Source organism: Coptis chinensis, chromosome 3, assembly GCF_015680905.1.
Source record: "Coptis chinensis isolate HL-2020 chromosome 3, ASM1568090v1, whole genome shotgun sequence".
Taxonomy (NCBI): domain Eukaryota; kingdom Viridiplantae; phylum Streptophyta; class Magnoliopsida; order Ranunculales; family Ranunculaceae; genus Coptis; species Coptis chinensis.
Genome location: NC_141458.1, coordinates 97411746 through 97435022, shown reverse-complemented (window position 1 = coordinate 97435022; position 23277 = coordinate 97411746). Strand labels below are relative to the sequence as shown.

At 37.1% G+C, this 23277-nt stretch overlaps 3 protein-coding genes across 4 annotated transcripts; all 3 read left to right on the top strand.

Annotated features, from left to right (window-relative positions):
* The first annotated feature begins 4265 nt into the window (after positions 1 to 4265).
* LOC147511942 (uncharacterized) lies at positions 4266 to 8209 on the top strand. Its single transcript, XM_086603524.1, has 6 exons — positions 4266 to 4405; positions 4513 to 5045; positions 5957 to 6135; positions 6217 to 6513; positions 7006 to 7110; positions 7196 to 8209. Exons 2-6 carry the CDS (start codon positions 4517 to 4519, stop codon positions 8003 to 8005), a joined length of 1920 nt encoding a protein of 639 aa, XP_086459650.1. The 5' UTR covers positions 4266 to 4405; positions 4513 to 4516; the 3' UTR covers positions 8006 to 8209.
* Positions 8210 to 9129: 920 nt separating this feature from the next.
* Positions 9130 to 13332, top strand: LOC147511941 (uncharacterized). Its single transcript, XM_086603523.1, has 5 exons — positions 9130 to 10143; positions 11272 to 11450; positions 11536 to 11832; positions 12257 to 12353; positions 12436 to 13332. The coding sequence occupies exons 2-5, from the start codon at positions 11292 to 11294 to the stop codon at positions 12456 to 12458; spliced, it is 576 nt and encodes a 191-aa protein (XP_086459649.1). The 5' UTR covers positions 9130 to 10143; positions 11272 to 11291; the 3' UTR covers positions 12459 to 13332.
* Positions 13333 to 16145: 2813 nt separating this feature from the next.
* LOC147511940 (protein neprosin-like) lies at positions 16146 to 22203 on the top strand. 2 transcript variants are annotated; one of them, XM_086603522.1, is made up of 11 exons: positions 16146 to 16178; positions 16259 to 16363; positions 16445 to 16611; positions 16705 to 16752; positions 17743 to 17848; positions 18338 to 18424; positions 20272 to 20478; positions 21023 to 21194; positions 21292 to 21351; positions 21437 to 21583; positions 21730 to 22203. In XM_086603522.1, the coding sequence occupies exons 3-8, from the start codon at positions 16565 to 16567 to the stop codon at positions 21116 to 21118; spliced, it is 591 nt and encodes a 196-aa protein (XP_086459648.1). In that variant the 5' UTR covers positions 16146 to 16178; positions 16259 to 16363; positions 16445 to 16564; the 3' UTR covers positions 21119 to 21194; positions 21292 to 21351; positions 21437 to 21583; positions 21730 to 22203. The 2 variants fall into 2 exon arrangements, with proteins under 2 accessions (XP_086459648.1, XP_086459647.1); XM_086603521.1 differs by lacking the exons at positions 16146 to 16178; positions 16259 to 16363; positions 16445 to 16611; ... (2 more) ...; positions 18338 to 18424; positions 20272 to 20478 and having other exon boundaries at positions 21007 to 21194.
* The last annotated feature ends 1074 nt before the right edge of the window (positions 22204 to 23277 follow it).

The following is a 23277-nucleotide window of genomic DNA, read 5'->3' as shown; positions in this document are numbered from 1 at the left end:
TCCACAGTAATTAAGTTTTTCTTTCCAATTATTTTTTTGGAAAAATATCATTTTGGAGAGATGGATACATGCATGGTATGTTAGAGGGATTAAATGAAAAACCATAACATTGTCATTTGATTGCTGAAGTACAGTAAATGATTGCTAATTTAGCTGATTATGTGTGTCGGATGAAACGCGCAGGTTCTTACTCAACTCTACGTGGACACGAGATTTAAACAGTATAAGCTAGGTTGCAACTAAACTTGGACTCTGGCAGGTGCGTGTCTATGCGACTATTTTTTTTCATTCACATGCATATATGATAAAATGATATATTCATTTATGATAGTATAGCATGGATGCATGGTGTGTTTCATCATTCGCGCCTTCTCTCTTGAAGTTGTTAAAAAACAGCTTTTAAAGTTTGTGGTAGTTTCCTTCTATTAGTACACCAGTACCAAGTTATTTCCATATTGATTTTTTTGGTTTCTCTCTTCATTATATATCGATCCAAGAGTTGTTGATTGGTTACTCCTTTTTTTTTAATCACCGATTTCAGTTTGAGTCAAAAGAAGGTCAGAGGAAAAGTAGAAAAGTTTTACTATTGGTTTGAATAAGTCATTCTCATATTAAGAGATGTATTATGTGAATCCGTTTTTTATGGATTGTGCTATCTTGGGTTTATCGTAATATTGAGTTTTTTGGGGCTTCTTAACCTCACAAAAAAAACATAAAAACAAAACCCCCTTGGAAGATTACTGAAAAACACTCAAAACTCGATCTCCATGCTATAGCAAAACCTCCCGAGTTCGCCCTCCATTATTCCAGTATGAAACCCAAACAAGTACCATTTGTCAAACCTACCAAACCTTATAACCGAAAAAGAAAAAAGAAAGCAATCAATTCTATTTTATGATGATGAATATTAATTAGAAGGAGAAACAATTGTGAACTTAATTGATCAAGAGTTCTTATCTAACAATGTCGTTACTTAATCGCTTAAAGCACATGTAGTCCTACGGTCCTAGACATAAGCAGTTTTTACATTGTTGTATTTGGTATCATGTTGAAGTGCTTATATTGTTATTTGTTGTCAAGCTTAACTTCACTCAGACATTCTTATAATATACTTTTCTTTTATAATCGTGTAAATGCAATAAGTGACAACACCGATATTTGTCCTTTATATTTGGAGAAACCTCATATTTATGCCAATTTCATTTTCATTCTATTTTATTTTTCTTTACTGTCATGAGAAATGCCTTTTCTTCTTTGTTCACACTCTGTTTGATACATGACAACTAATATACTTGATCACTAACCTATGAATATTTCCTCTTTTACAGGCATAAATTATTGTTTGTGGGATGTATGTGGAGAGTTCCTACTGCCTAGGCATGAGAAATTACTAGATTATTTTAGTACGCATCATTACAAGTAATGGAAAATTCAGCCATACTTTTCTTCAGTTGATTGGTAGGCTCTGCAATTATTATTATAAACAATGAAAGCTTGATGAATATGTAGTAGTTGGTTATTCAATGCAGTGAAGAAGCAACTTTCTTACTAGCTACTCATTAAAGAAGAATTTGAACTGATTTTTTTATTTGCATGTTCTGCTCAATTGAATATATTTTGTAAATCATTGCTTCTTGATTGTTCCCTATAGTGGGTTTCATTGGTTTAATGGGCTCGCAGTTATTAAAGTAAATGTGGATGTAAGACACCATACATCTGAGTCTCATTTAACCAAGAATGAGTTTTGGTTATGTTCTTTCCATATTGGTGAGAACGTTTCAATGTTTCAACTTCATCTGTTGATTGGGATGATAATGAGTGGACAAGTCTAGATGGAAAAGGGGCAATTTCAAATATAGTGGAGTGGAACATAGTGGCGAATGCCCCGAGTAAAACTGTTGGTGCAACAAACAGGGCTTTAGAACTCGAGCATTGAGAGGTTATTTTGCCAAGAGAGAAGTTTCACTGAATTGAACTCTGCAAGATCTTTAGCCAAGGTGGGTTATAAGTTATAACTCAACAAAACATAAAAGATATGATCATGTACTTTTCTTGCGATGCAAGTTGTAACATATTTGTAAACTGGGTTTTATCTAATTATGTACACTGATTTACAGTTCACGTTGAATATATATATATATATTTTAATTTTCCTATCAATTTTATTCGTTATTTCTTTTTATGATACAAGTATCTGTAAATAAGTATGTTGATTTGCCTTTTCTACTTTATTTTATTTATAGGATCATTATTCTTGCCCACATCCCAAAACTGAAGCAAAAAGTGTTTCACACTTCAAGCCGGGGATAAGGCGTATGCAATCCATATCACCCTTGGTTCTTTGTTTTAAATATTTCCTTAATGAAAATCCATGATGAATGACTCATCTTTTCATTTGTAAGTGCTTTGAAACCCGTTACATGCATCCATCTTCCTTACGAGTGCCTGAAGCCTCAATGATGGAAACAGATAGTGGTAAAACTGTATTTATGATTTTATCTGACTAATGGAATAAGAATAAGGTTGATCTCACTGTAAATGGATCTTGATCCAATAGGAATAATCGACGGGGTAGATATAAACTGCATTGTAAGATTATTGCTGAATTTTTATCTTTGACATTTTTGGTATCATATCTACTTCTTGAGTTAAGACTGTGTGGTGCAGGTGAATTTCAAGGTAGATACTAGATAGTGTCAAAATTTAAGATCAAGGTCTTAAAAAGATGTTGGTGACTCTGGGTATGGGCACCTGGAGATATTGAGATTTTTATTTTAGTTTACATTTAGGAGTTCTTATTCATCATTTCTTTGTTTCCGTTTCTATTAATCTTTGGTAACAAGTGAGAATGATGTTGAAATCTATTAGCACTCGCTATTAATATAATCGTGTTTACAGTGTTCTCTAATTGTAAAAATTCATTTCAATATTATTCCGTTGCCCAACAATATGTCTAAGACATATTTGAGAATGTGGTCTTCCACTATTACAAAGGTACAAACATGCTACACTTCCTGAAAGTACTTTCATTACTCCGCATGAATGATACAAATCAACAATCGACAGTTTTCCTACCTGATTTATGGATTAGGGGGTACCACTACAAATGAATGCTAACTGGATTAGGAAAAGCAAAATAAAATATCGTCTTAAATTAACTCAAATACTACTGGATATAGTTGGCAATTATCAGCTCATGGTGAAGATCCGATTTATAAAGAATATTATTAGGAATATTATGAGGATGTGGATGATGGCTACTAAGTTCTAATATTGGTATTTGGGTCATGTGATTTATCTCTAAAAGTACATAGAAGTGAACAATATATGGATTATGGACTATGGATGAAAATATTTTTCTTTATTAGATGATGCACCAACATGGGTTATTTGATTAAAAAAAAAATTAACTGCTTCCGTAGCTTGGTATACTCCTTCAATCTACATATATATAACTACAAAATCTCCCTCTCTAGAATGTCAGGTACGTTTCTGCCTGAGCATTGATTCTCTTTTGAGAAGGACTAAGTCTTTTTTGAAGCGTATATTGAGGATTAGAACTACTATTTGAATGTTGTTTTTGAGTACATCAATGCGAAAGTGTTGGGTACCAAACCCCAATACAAATTAATAACAGGCTTTTAAAAAACAAAATGAATGGGTGTTTTCTTTTACAAACGACTGGGTACTTAGTAGATGCGACCATAAAGTCCCTTGCACGGTCTCAAGCTAGAGGAAAGGAATAGACCATGTACTAAGAAACTCTTGGAAATCAATTAAATCATTTTACAGTTGATCCAGCTACAAAGTTTGGAGTAACCTTAGTCAATGTAATTATGTAATTGATATGTATTTAGTTTATGAAAGAAACGTGTAATTTATCATGTAAATCATGTCATGTGAACTTTGTTGTCATTAGAAGATAGTGGGGATTTCTGTTTGAGAGATGCACAAAAATATTGGTCAATTTCTTTATACTATTCGTCACTTAGTTGTGATTGCGTATACATGAATTCCACCTACAACTCATTTACTCATTCCACTTCTCAGCCATACACAATTGGATTTTAATAATCTCCATCCTTTGTTGATTATATTACTGTGTACAAATATTTATTAACGTTTGTACGATGATTGAAATACAATGTAAACATGTTTTGTATCCAACTAGATTAATCATAAGTTCATCCACTACCAATTAGCTAGTATAAAGTATAAACTAAAATTTTGTAAATAAAAAATAACCGTGTATTGATTTACAGTTTACTACATACTTTTACTTTGTGCCTTAAAAATTGACGGACGTTACTCACGTTAAAACGGTCCAGCTGTCGGAACCACATATCGTGAAAATCAAGTTGTTTTCTTTTCTAGCTAGGGTTTGTTTAACCACAAGACCAAAAAGGTGAGAGATCTCTTTTCACTCCTATTAACTAGATTTCGTTTATTAGTTTTTTTGTAAATTAGAAAACTTTATGTGGCATCTGATTTTGTATATGTTTTGATTTAAAGAGCAATGGTGGAAACACGTGCTTCAGTTGGAGCTAGAAATAATAGACCCATTTTGAAGACGAAGAAGGAAAGCCCTGTTGTAAGAAAACCCCCCAAAAAAGTAGCTGGTTCCAGTACTAGGAAGAGGAAACACTTTGAAGAAGAAGAAGAAAGGGAGAAGGAAAATGAAGATGGTGAGGTTAATGTTTCTATTGACCAAATTATTGAATATATGATGGGTAACAATGCCAAGGAGAAGACGATGGAAGACGGGGTGGTTGGCGGTGAAATGAATGAAGATATTATTAGTGCTAGTGTGAGGGAGAAGAGAATGGAAGATGCGGTTGCCGAGGAAGAGACACAAATGAATGAAGATATTATTATTAGTACTAGTGTTAGGGAAAAGAGAATGGAAGATGCGGTTGCCGAACCGACTGAGGAAGAGACACAAATGAATGAAGATATTAGTAGTACTGTGAACGAGAAGAGAATGGACGATGGGGCTGGTGTGTCCAATGTGCAAGAGCAAGGAATTGTTGAGCCTGACACTGAAGGTACTTTTGGTTATTCTTCTTACTTTTAATGTTGTTTACAAGTTTATATTGCATGCTGTGCCTATGTGTAGTTGTGGAAATTTAAGTTAGTGAGGCCATGGCCTAGAGACGGTTGGAACACAACATTTCCAACTGTACTAGATACCTGGATGGGTGAGATTCCCAAGTAAAGATAGGATAAGGTCAATGAGTGCAAGTTTTACTATTGGAGAATATTCCTCAATCCCTGGGCTTCCATTTTACGTTCATTGTGTTGTGCGAGTTACCATAGCAATGGCCACAAACAATTATTATGCTGTGAAATTACACATACTTTTTATCAGAGCATCACTATGCATAAACTGTAGCACATACCAAGTATTGAAATAATACCAGTCAATTTTTTCAAATTGAAAGAGAGCCTGAGGATCCAGTTATATTGAATTGAATTAGAGTGTGAGGATCCTTGCTGCATCATTGATCAGAGTTGTCCGGTGTGTGGGTGACTGTTTGTGTGTGTTGGGGAGGGGGTTGGTGGAGGAGGGACAAAGGGTGGTGCAAGTAAAAGACCCTTAATGTGCAATGATATTGTTGCATGATGTATGGTGTTTATGTTCTACATGCCCACACTAGTGTCTTCCATTTATGTTCAGTCGAACATTCTGGTTTACATTCGCATTGCAGTGAAAACAACACTGCAACTAGTTACAGTCGTGCACAATCCGTACTATACAACTGATTTTAGTTAGTCTTCTCAATTTAAAGGAAAATAAGTTCTTGAGTAAACCAGACCATGAATATGACAAGCTAAGAGTCGTCATTAACTTTATTTTTTTGAGTCCCAAGATATTTTAAGTATCTGGATTGGAAAAGATATTATGATGCCTCTGTTTTTTGAATAGCTTATTGACATTAGAATTTTTGTGTACAAGGTCTGCCAATGCAAAAGAAGATGGTTTATTTTAATCATAATGGACAACCTATTGGAGAAGGCTCTACATCCTTTGTTAATGACCTCGGTTCAATGATGCGGAAATATTGCCCAATTTCCTACGACCGGTGGTCGGATATGCCTGATCAGACAAAGGACTTGCTTTGGAAGACCATCACTGTCAGTTTGTTACTCATTTCAGTTTTATTTGGTTCATACTTGTTTAGTTGCACTCTACTAAATCTCTTGATCTCACCACAGGATAAGTATATTGTGCCTGTTGCTTACAAAGGAAAAGTCCTCCAAAGAATTCATAATTATTGGCGGAGTTTCAAATCTGTCATTCGCTGCAAACATTATGATTTGTTTGATACGGATGATGAAAGAAAAGCAAATTGTCCAAAAGGTGTTAGACAGGATGTGTGGGAGATATTTGTTGATAAACAGTCAACACCAGTTGCACAAGCTCGACGAAAGGCGGGCAAGTTTGCGAGACAGGCTATGAAGACCCCACACACATCTGGTAGAACAGGAGCAGCAAGAACAGCAGAGGCTCTGGTGAATATTCTTTCTGTTAAATAGCACACACTCACACACACAATATGTCTAATCTGTATTAACTTGAAACTCTTTGAAAATCAGAGTAGGTTATGTACTTATGTGTAAGTTTAAAAGATTTTTTTACTGTGTGGTGTATAATTGAAGCATAGAGGAAAAAGTTCTTTTTAGGTTTTATGGTGAATTATTTTAATTTTGTAATTCTCAAGGAGAGAAGAAAGATAAGAAATGATCTTCTTGTTTGCTCCATGATGTTTGCATGAATATTAAATGGAGAAGGAAGTACGGAATTCAGGGTTTGGGGTCTGTTTACCACATCTTTGATAGTTTTGCGAATTGCAAGTATTACCAGTCGTGTCGGTATAGTCTTTTATTGGGTGTATTGAATCGCACCCAGTATGCCTGTGTTTTCTGTTTGTGACGACATTACATTAGCGTATAATCATTTACTCATAGCCTATACTGCTCAAGTACTTTCATGTTTTATTCCAGAAAAAAGGAAATCCTTTTGCTACTGTCACCCGAACAGATCTATACGTCGCAATGCATACTCGTAAGGATGGATCTTGTCCAACACCGGAACTCACAAGCAAAGTGGTGAGTATTGCAATTTTTTAATCTCTTCTATTAACTGACTAATGCAAATGCTTCTCCTAATGTTCAATTTACTATTTTTTAACAGAAACAAATAAAAGACATTACTGAGCGAGACCCCTCTAGCATCAATTTAGACGTAGATCATGACCCTGTTGCACAGGTATATGGCCCTGAAAAAAAGGGCTTTGTGCGGGGACTGGGGATTGGTGTTTCAAAGACAACACTTCTACATTCCGCGCCTGCCGTTGACCAGCTTCAGCAGGAGAGAATGTTACGCCTTTCTGCTGAAGAGCAAATTGCCAATCTAAGGGAACAAGTTGTTTCTCAAACGGTACCTCCTTCGGTTGACCAGCTTCAAGAAGAGAGTAGAGCGTCGCTTTGTGCCGAGGAACCGATTGCCGATCCAAGGAGGGATATGGTTTGCCAAATGAAGCAAACTAATCAGCTGCAGCTGCAGCGGGAGCCTCAGCTACTTGACAAGGAGCAAATTGCTGATCTAAGGGAGCAAGGAGTTTCTCAAAGGTTAGTCCCTCTGGTTGACCAGCTTCAGGAGGAGAGGAGATTGCGGCTTTCTGCTGAGGAGCAGCTTGCTAATCTAAGGCAGCAAGTAGTTTCCCAAAAGGATCAAATTGATCAGCTGCAGCAGGAGAGGGAGACTCAGCTGCAGCAAGAGCGGAGATTGCGGCTTTCTGCCGAGGAGCAGATTGCTGATTTGAGGCAGCAAGTTGTTTCGCAAAGGGTGCAAATTGATCAACTGCAACAGGAGAGACTCCCACAGTTGAACGCCCCTCAGCCTTCCACCCAGGGGCAAATTACTGATTTGAGAGAGCAAATGAATTCTCAGGGATTAATGATTGCAGATCTGAGAGAGCTTATTGTACGCCTCTCTTCCTAGTTTGGTATGAGAATCTTATATTTTCAGTCGCCTAGCTTCGACCGGTGTTGGTATTTTGTTGCCGTGGTTTTCTTTTGCAAGTGTTAACAGCTTAATGGTATATCTTAGGCCTGCATGTTTTGTTTCTTGGATTGTGTGACACTTGAGATTGACTATGCATGTTCAAAACTTTATGAATTTTATCCCATTGGTTCTCTCTATTCATTTGTAGCATTCCTGAGCTTCTTGTGGAAAAGATCCAACAGAGGGATATATGTTCAAATAATTAATATACACATGTCATAATAAGCCATATCTAATATTCGCAGTATGACTTTTAAGATGATGAACTGGAAAGTCTAGGGTAGTCTCTACTTTCTAAACAGATATATTAGGAGTTGTGAGAGTGGCACTTTGAAGTTGCGGTTGGAGTCCGTCGGAGTGGTGCCAAAGCTAACTATATGAATTCATTTCTTCATAGTAGAGGTTTTACCTTGATGAACACATAACCACCCTTGTTTACTGGTCCAACTGACTGGGGTTAAAGATTTTTAAACTTAGACAAGAATGACTCGAGGGTTCGTCTTCTTAATATTTAGATTATAGCCTTTAGTGAAATTCTAGGAAAACACTTCCAACATATATCCAGTAAAATTTTTCGTAAGACATACAGTATTACGAAACACTTGGAGTGGAAGATTATCAGTGCATTTGGCGGGGACAGAAATTTTGGAGATAATCCCTTGACATGAAGTATATGAGTATATCCACAGCAAATATCATTTCTTATCTAATGTATACATGACCGTTAAACTAAGTTGTATTCTCGAAGATTCATTTGCACTAAAGAAAAGCTTCAACAACAACACTATGGCACTGGAGTACTGGTAACTTTATTACTGTGTTGGGTTTATATCACAACAATGAGTAGGTTGTCAAATTGACACGATTTAATATACTAGAAATTTCTGATTGAATATATATCCAACAAATTGTCAAGTATTTCGATTTAATGTTGGGCTTGGCACCGCAAAGTATCGCAGTATTGAAAAAGCTTTGCCTGCCAGACTCTCTATCAACTAGACGCTTTTCTTAGGGACTGCTAATCAAGTCGTCTCCACATTGACTAGCCCTTCCTGGTGTGACTTGTTTAATATATCTGCGTTGTGAACAATCTTTGCTTCGTATAAATTGCATTTTGAACAAATGGGAATTATTGGGACTCGGATATGCCTTTGTTTATGAGTGCATGGTTGAGGGTTTTTTGAGATGCTTGCCTCTGTCCTGATTTACTAGTTGGGATAGGAGTGATATGACTTGGCGATGTGGGACTATTGATGTCAGTCCACACACCCCCAACATAAATATCTGTCCAGTGTTTGTTATTTTACTAAAATGACGGGAAAGATGGTTATGATGTTTGTTATAAAAGTAAAATACAGGTCCCTTGCATATCTTCATATTTTGGACCCCAGGGAAACAAACTTCTCGGTGGAAGTGTACTCTGAACAGAACAGCCATTAGTGGCACGCATATTGGTCTAGATTTCTCTCATTACTAAAGCCCCATGCTATCAATCCAGTATAGCAATGTTTGCTGCTGGTCCAACAACAACACTGAGTAGTAGAAATAGTTCCTTGTTAAAGCATGGTATAGGAGAATGTTAATCTGATTACAGAGATCCAAGGTCGCCTAGTGGTTCATACCCATGCTTTCAAGGCACCTATTGGAGCCATTACTTTTAATCAAATGTGGTTTCTCTCTTTCTTGTACAGGCTAGTCAACCAGGTGATGCCGACTTGTTTATATGCTATGGTGGTGTCCAACTTCGAGATGCTGTTGCATCTAATTCAGATTGGCTGGTTTTCAATTTCAAAGATTTGATAAATTCCTTGAACTAGGTTGTGTTTGTCTTGCTTCTGTTGAACCAAATAGAGCACCATCGTTTCCTATATTGGGATCGAATGAAGAAGAGACACAAATGAATGAAGATATTATTAGTACTAGTGTGAGGGAGGAGAATCGAAGATGCGGTTGCCGAACCGACTGAGGAAGAGACACAAATGAATGAAGATAATAGTACTAGTGTGAACGAGAAGAGAATGGGGCTGGTGTGTCGAATGCTCAAGACCAAGGAATCATTGAGCCCGACACTGAAGGTACTTTTGGCTGTTCTTCTTACTTTTAATCTTATTACTTTCATTTACAGGTTTATATTGCATGCTGTGGTGATATGTGTAGTTGTGGAGTCCCATTTGGGCCTTGTTCTTAGCATTGTATGAAGTTATTTGTTCTTTTATTTGCTGGTTTTGAGTTTTGGATGCTTTTAAGGCACACATTTTAAATAAGTTTTGAGTATAGGGTAAGTCAATGCTAAGTTCTTGAAGCTTAAATCGTCCTTGTTTGTACTAACTTTAAGTTGGTAAGGCCATCCCCAGTCCAGATTCTTGTATGTGAGATTTTCATTTATGCCAATGTTACAAGACATGGCTAGTGAATGGCCTTGAGACGGTTGGAACACAACATTTCCAACTGTACTAGATGTCTAGATGGGTGAGATTGGCAAGCAAAGATAGGAATAGGTCAATGAGTGCAAGTTTTACTATTGGAGAATATTGGTCAAGCACTGGGCTTCTGTTCTACATTCATTGTGTTGTGCAATCTACCATAGCAATAGGCAATGGCAATAAACAATTGTTGTGCTGTGAAATTACAGATACTTTTTATGAGAGCGTCATTTTGCATAAACTATAGCAAACATCAAGTAGTGAAATAATACCAGTCAAATTTTTTGAATTGAAAGAGAGCCTGAGGATCCAGTTATATTGGATTGAATTAAAGTGTGAGGATCCTTGCTGCATCAGTGATCAGAGTTGTCTGGTGTGTGGGTGACTGTTTTTGTGTGTTTGGGGGTGGGGTGGGGTGGGGGTGGTGCAAGTAACGACCCTTAATGTGCATTGGATGTTTGATACTGTTGCATGATGTATGGTGTTTATGTGCTACATGCCTACATTAGTGCCTTTAATTTATGTTCAGTCAAACATTGTGGTTTCCATTCTCATTGCAATGAAACGAAGTGCAGTTTTAGTACGATCGTGCAAAATCCGTACTATTCAACTGATTTTAGTTAGTCATTAAACCCTATGCACCAAATTTGGCAAGATAAGAGTCGTCATTAATTTTATTTTTTGGGTTCCAATATATTTCAAGTATCTAGATTGGAAAATATATTGTGATGCCTCTGTTTTTTTGAATATCTTACTGACTTTAGAATTTTTGTATATAAGGTTCACTGAAGCAAAAGAAGATGGGTTATTTTAATCATAATGGACAACCTATTGGAGAAGGTTCTACTTCATTTGTAAATGACCTAGGTTCAATGATGCGAACATATTGCCCAATTTCTTACCTCCGGTGGTTGGATGTGCCTGATCAGACAAAGGAGATGCTTTGGAAGACCATCACTGTCAGTTTGTTACTCATTTCAGTTTTCTTTGGTTCATGCTTACTTGTTTAGTTGCACTTTATTAAATCTCTTGATCTCGCCACAGGAGAAATATATTGTGCCTGTCGCTTACAAAGAAAAAGTCCTCCAAAGAATTCATAATTATTGGTGGAGTTTTAAATCTGTCATTCGCTGCAAACATTATGATATGTTTGATATGGACGATGAAAGAAAAGCAAACTGTCCAAAAGGTGTTAGACAGTATGTGTGGGAGATATTTGTTGATAAACAGTCAACACCGGTTGCACAAGCTCGACGAAAGGCGGGCAAGTTTGCGAGACAGGCTATGAAGACCACTCACACATCTGGCAGAACAGGAGCAGCAAGAACAGCAGAGGCTCTGGTGAATGTTCTTTCTGTTAAATAACACACATGCACAATATGTATATTCTGTATCAACTTGAAACTTACTGAAATCAGAGTAGGTGACGTGTAAGTTGAAAAGATCTTTTTACTGTGTGGTGTATAATTGAAGCATAGAGGAAAAAGTTCTTTTAGGTTTTAAGGTGAATCATTTTAATTTTGTGATTCTCAAGGAGAGAAGAAACATAAGAAACAATCTTCTTGTTTGTTCCATGATGTTTGCATGAATATTAAATGGAGAAGTACGAAATTCAAGGTTTGGGGTCAGTTTACCACCACTTTGTTAGTTTTGCGATTTGCGGGTATTACCAGTCCGGTCAGTGTAGTCATTTATTGGGTGTATAGAACCGCACCCAGTATGCCTGTGTTTTCTGTTTGTAAAGTACTTTCATGTTTTATTCCAGAAAAAAGGAAATCCTTTTGCTACAACAGATCTATATGTAGCTATGCATGCTCGAAAGGATGCGATCTTGTCCAACACCGAAACTCACAAGCAAAGTGGTGAGTATAACAATTTTTAATCTCTTCTATTAACCGACTAATGCAAATGCTTCTCCTAATGTTCAATTTATATTTTGAACAGAAACAAATAAAAGATATTACTGAGCGAGACCCCTCAAGCATCAATTTAGACGTAGACCACAATCCTGTTGCAAAGGTATATGGCCCTGAAAGAAAGGGCTTTGTGTGGGGCCTGGGGATTGGTGTTTCGAAGACAACGCTTCTACATTCCGCACCTGCCATTGACCAGCTTCAGCAGGAGAGGATGTTACACCTTTCTGCTGAAGAGCAAATAGCCGATCTAAGGGAGCAAGTTGTTTCTCAAACGGTACCTCCTTCGGTTGACCAGCTTCAGGAAGAGAGTATAGCGTCGCTTTGTGCTGAGGAACTGATTGCTGATCCAAGGAGGGATTTGGTTTGCCAAATGAAGTAAACTAATCAGCTGCAGCGGGAGCCTCAGCTGCTTGACAAGGAGCAAATTGCTGATATAAGGGAGCAAGGAGTTTCTCAAAGGTTGGTCCCTCTGGTTGACCAGCTTCAGGAGGAGAGGAGATTGCGGCTTTCTGCTGAGGAGCAGCTTGCTAATCTAAGGCAGCAAGTGGTTTCCCAAAAGGAGCATATTGATCCGCTGCAGCAGGAGAGAGACTCTCAGCTTCAGGAAGAGCAGAGATTGCAGCTTTCTGCTGAGGAGCAGATTGCTGATTTGAGGCAGCAAGTGGTTTCCCCAAGAGTGCAAATTGATCAACTGCAATGGGAGAAACTCCCTCAGCATTCAACCCATGGGAAAATTGCTGATTTGAGAGAGCAAATGAATTCTCAGGGATTAATGATTGCAGATCGAGAGAGCTTATTGCACGCCTATCTTCCTAGTTTGGTATGAGAATCTTATATTCCTAGTTTCGTCCCGTGATGTGATATATTGTTGTTGTGGTTTTCTTTTGCAAGTGTTAAATGCTTAATGGTATATCTTAGGCCTGCATGTTTTGTTTCTTGGATTGTGTGACACTTGAGATTGACTATGTATGTTTTCTAAACAGATATATTAGGAGTTGTGAGAGTGGCAATTTGAAGATTCCATTGGACTGGTGCCAAAGCGAACCATATGAACTCATTTCTTCATAGTAGAAGTTGTACATTGATGAACATAACCACCTTTGTTTACTCAACTGTGCTTGTTTTCCTGTTTTGGTCCAACTGACTGGAGCAACTAGTCACACCTTTCAAGATTTTTAAACTTAGACAATAATGACTCGAGGGCTCGTCTTCTTAGTATTTAGATTATAGCCTTTAGGGATATTCTAGGAAAACACTTTCAACATATCCAATAAAACTTTTCATTAGACATACAGTATTACGAAACACTTGGACTGGAAGATTATCAGTGCATTTGGTCCAAATTTTGGAGATAATCCCTTGACAAGAACTATATGAGTATATCCTCAGCAAAGTTGATTTCTTATCTACTGTATACTTGGGCGTTAACTAAGTTGTATACTAGAGCTACTCCAATTATGGAAGTGCTAGTTGTCTAATGTGTTAGGTATAGGGCCAAATGGGGTGAGAGAAATGAAGATTTCGCAGCAACTGTGGAAATCATTAGCTTAAAACAGAAATAATAACGACACAGCCAACAACAACACACCCACAATCAACAACACTACAACAACAACAACGACGCAACCATGTTGTTGAAGCTACTTCAGTAAGTTTTTGATCTTTACACTGAAATCTCTTAGTCATATCACATATAGAGCTTCCAGCTTGATAAATGCTTAAAAGGGGTTCTTCGAAAAGAAACAAGGCACCAACTCAGGTGCCAAAGAATTCCATTTCAGAAGAAATGAAATTTAGGTGATGAAGAACTAGTTTATGGTAATAGTAGAAAGAGGAAAAAACCTGAAGATACAGCTTTGTTAACCGTTGATGGAACTGTAGTTGGAAGGGTGATTTGTAGTGATGATTTAGTAATAGTTTTGAAAGAAATGAAAGGAGTACTTGTGGAAAGGTTAGAGGAAATGAAGAATAGTGATAAGGTTGGTGAAGATAATGGTGTTGTTAATACGCGTTTTCGACAAGAGAAGAGAGTGGAATATGGAGTTGATAGCTCTAGTGAAGAAGAGCTTGCAATTGGAGAGGTAGATGCCATTGAAAGCACTATTGAAGAAGAGGTAGATGGTATTTATATTTTATAGGTATACTGAAGAAGATGATGAGGAAGTGGAAATTGCGGATTTTGATATTGAAGGTACTGCTCTTTCCCCTTTTCATGGTGGTTGTTTGTGTTTCTGCCTATGTAGTTTTGTTTTATACTTATGTCGTCTGCAATTTACTTGATTTTGTTTACAATTCCAGTCTATGAAAAACAATATTCGCTTATCATTTCTGCTTAAACCGTAAATAAAGGGGACAGGCGTAGCTAGTCTTCTATGATTAAAGTGTTTTAGTGTATCTTCTTATGGTGCCTAACATCATATCAAGCTTATGAGATTATTTTTACTTTTTGTGTTGGCTACAAAGGTTGTATGAGGATTTTGACTATTTAGATTTGTCATACTGCTTCGGGAGAGGTTTTACACATCGTTTGACACCTGTTTTATCTTTCACATTGAACAGAGATGTGTCATTTCTTAAATCTATTCATACACCATTAACATTTCAACTTCTTAGGTATGGAATTTTTAGGTTTATTATAACTGTACAATTTAGTATGCATTTGATCATGGAAGATATTAATTCCGGAAATCCTCTGAACAAATTTGTGAATCCTAAAAGTTATCTTTTAGGAAATTGTTACTGAGAAGATTGGAAGAATCATATGAGCTTGTGCAGCTTTTCTACTTTTTTAATACCATGTCCTGGAAACAGTGGAAAGCTATTATGTCAATTTTCATATACCTTGACAATTGCCTTCTGCTTCTATTCCTTTTTCTATGTTTACCAGTTTAAGATCAACCAGAATTTTATTAGAAAGAAGGGAGTGAAGCAGAGGTGTGGCATTGTGGCTATAGAGAATGTCATCTATAAAGCACAAAACAACAAAGCTTCTAAGGAGCAAAGAGAAAACAAACAGACTAGAATCTTATAAATGGCCTCTTCAACAACACCCTTTTCATGTTGAAAGGCTTCTTAATTCTATTTATATATTTTTTAAAACTTCTTGTGGCTGGATGTGATGTTGATAGATCTAAGGTCATTATACCAAGGGGTTTGAGGATTTCTAGAGCTTGGAAAGAAAGGTTCTGGCTTCTGTCTGATTTTTATTGTTATCTTAGGTTTCTCCAAGCCAAAGAAAATGGCCCATTTCAACGGTGATGGACAACCTGTTGGGGAAGGCTCAATATCCTTTGTTAGCTACCTAGGTTCAGTGATGCGAAAACACTGTCCAATTTCCTATGAGCACTGGAAGGATGTCCCTGACCAAATCAAGGTTATGATATGGAATCTTGTTACGGTCTGTTTCAGGCTTCTTTCAGTGTGACCCCTTACCATTCCAATTACCTTATACTTTCTTATAATCTAGTGTTTTTTGATGATTATACTGTCTCTTTGACCTACAAAACTCAAATCTTTCAAAGAATTAATAAACAGTGGAGAGAGTTCAAGAGCAAGCTTCGGTCCAAACATTATGATAAATGTGATACAGACTTGGAAAGAATCAGAAACTGTCCAGGAGGTGTTCCTCACAAAGACTGGGTCATATTTGTCGGCAACCAGTCAACACCAAATGCACAGGCTCGTCACAGTAAGGGCAAGTCTGCAAGAGAGGCTTTAAAGACTCCACACACATATGGTAGGCGAGGAGCAGCAAGAACAAATAAGGCCATGGTAATTCTCTAGTTTTATATTGATTTGTTTAAATGTCTATAGTTATTGTCCTGATTATATTTGTGGGGGGAACATTCTAGGCTGAAAGAAGTGTGAGCTTAAGCCATCAGAAGCAAAGTGCCTCACCAAAGGTCTCAAGGCCTAGTGCAGCCAGATCTGAAGATCTTGGTTCAAAACATATTTTGGTATCATTTTTTCCTAGCAATTATGTATGAATAATGTTTGTATTTTCACTGAACACTGAGATTAGTAATTGATTATTTTAGGTCCCTTTAAACAAAAGAAGGTGGTTTATTTTAATGATTATAGGCAACCCATGGGAGAAGGTTCAGTGTCCTTCACCAGCAACCTTGGTTCGCTAACGCGGAGACACTGTCCAATTACCTATGAGCAGTGGCGAGATGTGCCTGATCAAATTTGGAAACGCGTCACTGTTAGTTTTTTCTTTGTTTTAGACTTTTAGTTCCGTTTCTTGGTTTCACTTTTATTGATATATTGTTACTGCAATATATTGTTCTTATCGCAGGATCGATATATTGTTACTGCAAGATTTAAAGAACAAATCCTCAAAAAGGTTAGCAAACATTGGAGAGAGTTTAAGAGCCATCTGCGGTCTAAATATTTTGATAGATATAATATAGATGAAGAAAGAAAGAGAAATTGCCCTCGAGGTGTTAGATCAAAAGACTGGAGCATATTTGTTGACAACCAGTCAACACCGGATGCACAGGCTCGGAGGAGGAGAGGCTATGAAGACCCCACACAAATCTGGTAGCAGCAAGAACAGCCGAGGAATTGGTACCCTTTTCTCATATGAATTTCATGTTGCTATTTTGAAAGTATACCCGCTCAGCAATAGTGCCACCATATACTTTGCTCATGTGCCTATCTAACCATTTACAGAGAAAATGGCCTTCCCTGCAGAGGAGCTCGTCAATGCAATCGTACCTTCCAGCTCCTGCTTAGAGGTAGAACGTCACACTGTTCAAGGTATGCGGCCTTGAGAAAAACGTTCATGTATGGCGCTTGGCTTGTCACTCCAGGATTGATATTTCATCTTCTGCTCCTGCCAGGAATCAACTTCAACGGGTAAAGAGGGTGCAGCTCTCTTTGATGAACAGAATGTTGATCTAAAGAAGTAAGTTATTGCCCTGACTCCCTGAGTCCTGAGGGAGCAAAATGAGAATCAAGGGCATGGGATCTTACTTCTTACCTACAGTTTTAACATTCAAACTCGTGGCCTATAGTAGGAAATATTTTCGAAAACATCCCAGTTGTAGTCATATATATGTACATGGAAAAATTTCCTGGCGCATATCATAGTAGGAAACGATTCATATGTGCAATGATTTTTAAAGACCAGGACATGAATCTTGATTTCGTGTAATTAACACTTGATTTGGCGTTTAATTTATCATGATTTCAATGATTTGTTTCCAGATTAACTCGAACATTTCTTCTATATAGCATTTTGCGTACCCTACAAAAGTTTGATTTTGCATGACATGGGTCGTTTCGTGGTGTTATTTAATCTCTTCTCCCTGGTGTTGGTATTTTCCTTCAGTTTAAATCACGATATAGTTGGTGCGAGAATTTTTTCTGAAGAAGAAGATTTGGAGTTCGAGAGACAGCTCAAGATTCTCAATAAACCACCAGTCAAGACTGTTAAGGTATAACAATTTGTAAGCAAATGATTGAGGAGTAAAAACACTAAATCCAACACAGAAATTAGTCAATTAATTCATCTTTAGTTTTCAGAAAATTGTTTTCATCATTTGAACACATTTGTATGGGGAATACGCTAAACTCGTTTGTACAATATTCCATCACTTTAATCAATGCCGTTTTCTTTCCTGGTACGTGTGAAAAATTTCAAGAAACACAATATTTTCTAAATAGAGGTTGATGATGTTCTTGTGTTTTGTATTAGATATATGAATATATCTATCTAAACAGTTACGTTGCGGCTATGTACATAACCGGTCCCTCAATGGGCTTTAAGGCACCGTTGCTGATGCTCTCAGTACTCCATAATCTTATTGCTATCACTTTTCAAAACCATTTGCAGTTCCTAAAAATGTTTGTCGCACAAAATACTTTTAGCAGTAGAGTGATAAAATTGTTTTTGATTGATAGACATAACTCTCTTATTTTCTCAGACGAAAGAAAGTGATACATATGACTGTATTGACATCCGAAAACAGCCAACTTTGGATCATCCTTTGTACCAGGGTCATGACATTCAGGTATAGTACTTTTTCAGGTTTGTATATTCCTCTTATAATTGATAAACATAATTATTGATTGGTTGTTAATTAGTACGTCAGTTACACTTTAAATTTATCTATCGCACTTAGATGCTTAGGAAACTGTTAGTTTTCCCCCCTATCTGCCCACTTTAGGAATTGAAAATTGGGTCAAACATCCCTACCTGGAAAATCATAAAACACACGAGTTTACAGCCATGTTTTGCATGAACTAAGAAGTCTAAGAACCTCTAATGGACAAAACTGGCAACGACACTGTATCTACAGTTGTAAATTTTCAACGCAATTTCCCTTTTGAAAAATCACTAAATCAGGTTTGAATTGGGAATGCCAATTCACCTTTTAAGTTCAAAGTAATTTTAAATGATGAAAAATGGCAAGCATCCTGTTTGGGAATTATATACAAAGCAATAGCCTAATTGATGTGTCAATCTAATCAACTAATTAGTACAATTGTACAAAGACTTAAACCAAAAATGGCATGACCAAAATTACGAAGAAAATTAACTTGGCCAAGACATACAACATAAATGATTTAAAGCAAAAGGCGCCAGTTGCTTTCAAACGGTCAAGCTCTCCTATATATGTTTTTTCATCATACAACAGTTTTATTTATTTTTGGGTTAACGAATATTACCCCCCACTAGATGAGCCAATTAGGATTTCCCCCGTACTAGATAGAAAATTAGGGTCTCCCCCCAAATACACACAAAAAAAAAAAAACACTATCAAACCAAGTTGATTTTTTTTTTTTTTTGTTTACTTGGGAGAGAGACCCTAATTTCCCCATCTAGTGAGAGGGAAATCCTAATTGGCTCATCTAGTGGGGGTAATACTAGTTAACCCTTTATTTTTACTGAAAGAAGAAAGCCTATAGCCATTTGTGTGCCAAAGCCAACTAGGGAGGTCGTCCTCAATAGAATAATTAAGTGAGCGGAGCGAACGTTCTAGGCTGAGAGGGGGGTACGTGGACAAAATGGGATTTGGTTGGTTTCTGTCTGTCCTCATCTCTTCTCTTCGTCTCTCTCTCTCCACGCCCTTTGAATATCTTCCTCTCCACTCCTCCCTCTCCACTCTCCCTCTAGGCTCACGCCCCCACTGCTATGCAATATAGAACGTTCTAGGCTGAGAGGGGGGTACATGGACAAAATGGGATTTGGTTGGTTTCTGTCTGTCCTCATCTCTTCTCTTCGTCTCTCTCTCTCCACGCCCTTTCAATATCTTCCTCTCCACTCTCCCTCTAGGCTCTCGCCCCCACTGCTATGCAATATACTAGTAATAGTAGTGATTCTACAACAAAGCACAAGAGAATAGATATGAATGGATGCCATCCAAGCATAAGTTGGAACTTGGAAGTAGCTCTACTTCTTAGCTAAAAGTACAGCAGGGTAACTGCAACAGTGGCCAGTCACATTCCCTAGTTGTTACCTTCATAACATTTCCTTCAATTGACAAGCTGCAACATATAGCAGTCATGCAATTTCAAAAGGGAGTATTCTCGTGTCCCTAATCCATTCAGAATGCCATCATTGAAACACATATACGTATAGTAGTAACTCAAAGTCTGCGACACAAAATCTCCAAGAACCATAGATATATGTGGGATAGCTCTTCCGTGCACAGACTTCCGATTGAACCAGAATCATAGGTAGCAACGACAACGCAGTCCTCAGATTGTCACAGATTTAAACACGCATGTCCTTGAATATTATTTCCCAAGATCTTCTTAGTCTTTTAAAGAATGCTGACATATGCTATTTCCTTTTTTTAAAAACATGTTTTCGACTATGCAATATTCAGTGTAAATATATAATTTATTTATACAGACGAAGCCTACATACTCTCCAGAGAGATTAAAAGATGCTCCCTTGGCTGAGAAACAATTAAGAGCAACTCTAACAACTGTTGGTTGCCCAGAAGGAACGGTTCCTATTCGAAGGACAAGGAAAGAAGATTTAGTAAGAGCTAAATCATTCTCAGAATCATACAGTAGGGATGTTCATCCGCTAACAAAGGAATCCCCTGGTCAACATGTAAGCTCTCCAACTAAATTTTGGTGTAATTCCTTCTAAACTGATATGTCTGGGAAAATTTACATGGTATTACTATAAGTCTATAATGGTGTAATTACTGTAAAACAATTGTATTTGAAAATTTTCGGTTGCATTTTCATTTAGTCTTATTATATGTATACAGTTCATACTCAATGATATGATATGGCTTTTAGCAATTTAGCTAGCTAGATCCCATTGGTAGTTTGGTATGTAATATGATTTACGATTGCCAGGGTTATTGTTGACTCATATTGATATTTTTTTTTATTTAGAACGACTTAGAATATTTTGATCTAATGAAAAATCTTCTCCTACATAAATTGTTCGTATCATCTTTCATAAATATGTGAGTCTGTCCGAAAAATGCCTGCTAAATTTGTTGTATCTTTTGGTATCATTAATCATATTTATGTTAGTGGACAGTCTGAAACAACTTTATTATGATCTATTTTTATTTGAAGTCCTCCTTTAAGAAGCTCTAATTAAAAATTGTTTATGTAGTTATGATTTCATCATGTTGCAGTTTGCCATTGTGAGATCACTAAATAATGTCACAACAAAGTTTTATGGAATTCAAGGATTTGTTTCCTTGTATAATGTAGTCGTGGGAGCTAATTAATCAAAGTAGTTCTTCTCAATTATGGATCGAAAATGGTTCTGGTGATTCACTGACTAGCTTACAAGCAGGATGGATGGTACTTTCACTTCTCTCTTACTTCTTCCTTCAAGATTGCTTCCACCCACCTTCCACATGGCTTATTCACCTGCGTTTAACGTTATTCGTTTTGACAGGTCTCGTCACAGTTGTATGAGGATACCCTTACTCGATTATTTATATTTTGGAGAACGGATGTAAGTGAAGTAGTATGCATATTTTTATTTGAATTCCAATGAAATAATACAATCATCCATCTATCTATATCGTGCAAATTTTCAGGAATTTGGCAATAAAAGGGATTGTTTCAATCTTCTCTGTTCTCCCAACTTCATTCAAATTGACAACAAGAATCCCGTTGATGCTGTTTTGACCCCAACATCTGTTCTCGGTGGACAACAATATATAATTCAACTCTATATCTACAGGGTAAAGCTTCAAATTTATGCATGTTCATATTTTTCTTGTTATTAGAAATAAATTAACCCTTTCAATTATATATACAATCGACAATTTCCTATAATGTCATTATGATGCTAGTATGATTAACAAAATTTTCTGTTCAACTGTGGCAGGACAATGTTACTGGGTATTGGTGGTTACTAGTAAATGATGTGAACGTAGGATACTGGATAAATACCTTAATAACAGGATCAGATGGGGGTGCGTCTCATGTTGCATGGGGAGGGTTAGCACAAGGTCTTCCCAATGGACCTAGTCCTCCTATTGGGAGTGGAGAGTTTAAAGCTTATAATACTGGTAGGACTGCATATTTCAAAAACCTTGAAATTGTTGATCATACAAATACTTGGGCAGATCCAAATGGAAAAGAGTTGGAAAAATATATAGCAGTGTTAATTGCTACAGTGTATTCCGCTATGGGTTTAAAGGGAGCAATGGATATTCTCTCTCTTTTGGTGGACCTGGAGGTGATTGTGGGCCTGTGGGGTGATATAATTAGTTTCAATATATAAAGTTAATATGTATTTCAGAATTCCGATTGTCACTCTTAGTTACAACTTACAAGTTAATAAAGTACGTTATTCACATTTCCTTTTCCCTTTATTTATCTGTAGTTTACATAGTAGATTCAAGTTCATGGCAAATTGGTAATCCATTTCAGGTATATATTACTGTGTGTATTTGTATTACTTTTGAGGTCGCGGGAATGTGTTCTCCTGATAAAAAAATGTCTTTAGTATCAATCCCCCCTCAATCACTCACTTGATTATAAAATAAAACTTTTATTTCAAATAGCTAAAATGGATGAAACAGAACGGAAAGCACTCTTGGAAATCCATGTTCCAGGAAGTCACCACGCTCATTCTAACTCTGTTTTGCAAAAACAATATTCGCCCTCGAACTTTGGTTGTATTGTGCTTCTCAGAGATGCGTCTTATTTGGGGGAAGTCTTATTTGGGGGAAATGTTACAATGCTGTGGCAGGAAATCGGAAGGGTATTTAGGTAGAGGTATGCCAGTCCCTACAACAACTTGTCCGATGTGGCTATATTGAGATGCATAATTGTAGGCTGCATGTGAAACGGTGACTGAGCCAGAGAGGCTGAGGTCCCTCGAACTATAAGACTCTCAGCGTCCCCACCAAGTGACACTGACAAAAGATCAAAGCCATCACGAATCACAGAGTCAATGGTAGCCATGTATCCGTGTCAAAGCATTCAACTCCAATCATCTGTTTCAAGCGAACTTTGTACGCTTTAGGTGATATCCTCCTTCCCCGCCTAAACCAAATAAAACAGTTGTTCTAGGAACAAAGTTACCTCAGGCCGTCAAGCGATTCAAAAACTCAAGTGTACTGAATTATCCTCCACCATCACATTGGAAGGTTAAGGCCTTTTAGCTTTTGTATCAAATTGAGCTTCACCATACTTAAGGAAACAAATAAATGTGGAAAAGAAGTCTGATATTTTCTTCAGAGAAAAGAACCATGTGTAACAAGTCTGACAAGAAAAACAATAGACTTTAAATCCAGAAGCAGATGTGACAGGGGAGAGTCCCCAAGGATCAACATGTACTATATCAAATGGCTTATTACAACAATGTGAATATATTGAATGAGTGAATGACAACATGATTTATTGTTGGTAACAATTGCTGCAACAA

Coding starts and splice junctions, on each gene's coding strand:
- LOC147511942 (XM_086603524.1), top strand. CDS start 4,517: ATGGTGGAAACACGTGCTTCAGTTGGAGCTAGAAATAATAGACCCATT. Junction 5,046..5,956: donor TGTTGAGCCTGACACTGAAG/GTACTTTTGGTT, acceptor TTTGTGTACAAG/GTCTGCCAATGCAAAAGAAG. Junction 6,136..6,216: donor TGCTTTGGAAGACCATCACT/GTCAGTTTGTTA, acceptor ATCTCACCACAG/GATAAGTATATTGTGCCTGT.
- LOC147511941 (XM_086603523.1), top strand. CDS start 11,292: ATGGGTTATTTTAATCATAATGGACAACCTATTGGAGAAGGTTCTACT. Junction 11,451..11,535: donor TGCTTTGGAAGACCATCACT/GTCAGTTTGTTA, acceptor ATCTCGCCACAG/GAGAAATATATTGTGCCTGT. Junction 11,833..12,256: donor CAAGAACAGCAGAGGCTCTG/GTGAATGTTCTT, acceptor GTTTTATTCCAG/AAAAAAGGAAATCCTTTTGC.
- LOC147511940 (XM_086603521.1), top strand. Junction 21,352..21,436: donor TTATATTTTGGAGAACGGAT/GTAAGTGAAGTA, acceptor GCAAATTTTCAG/GAATTTGGCAATAAAAGGGA. Junction 21,584..21,729: donor TTCAACTCTATATCTACAGG/GTAAAGCTTCAA, acceptor CAACTGTGGCAG/GACAATGTTACTGGGTATTG.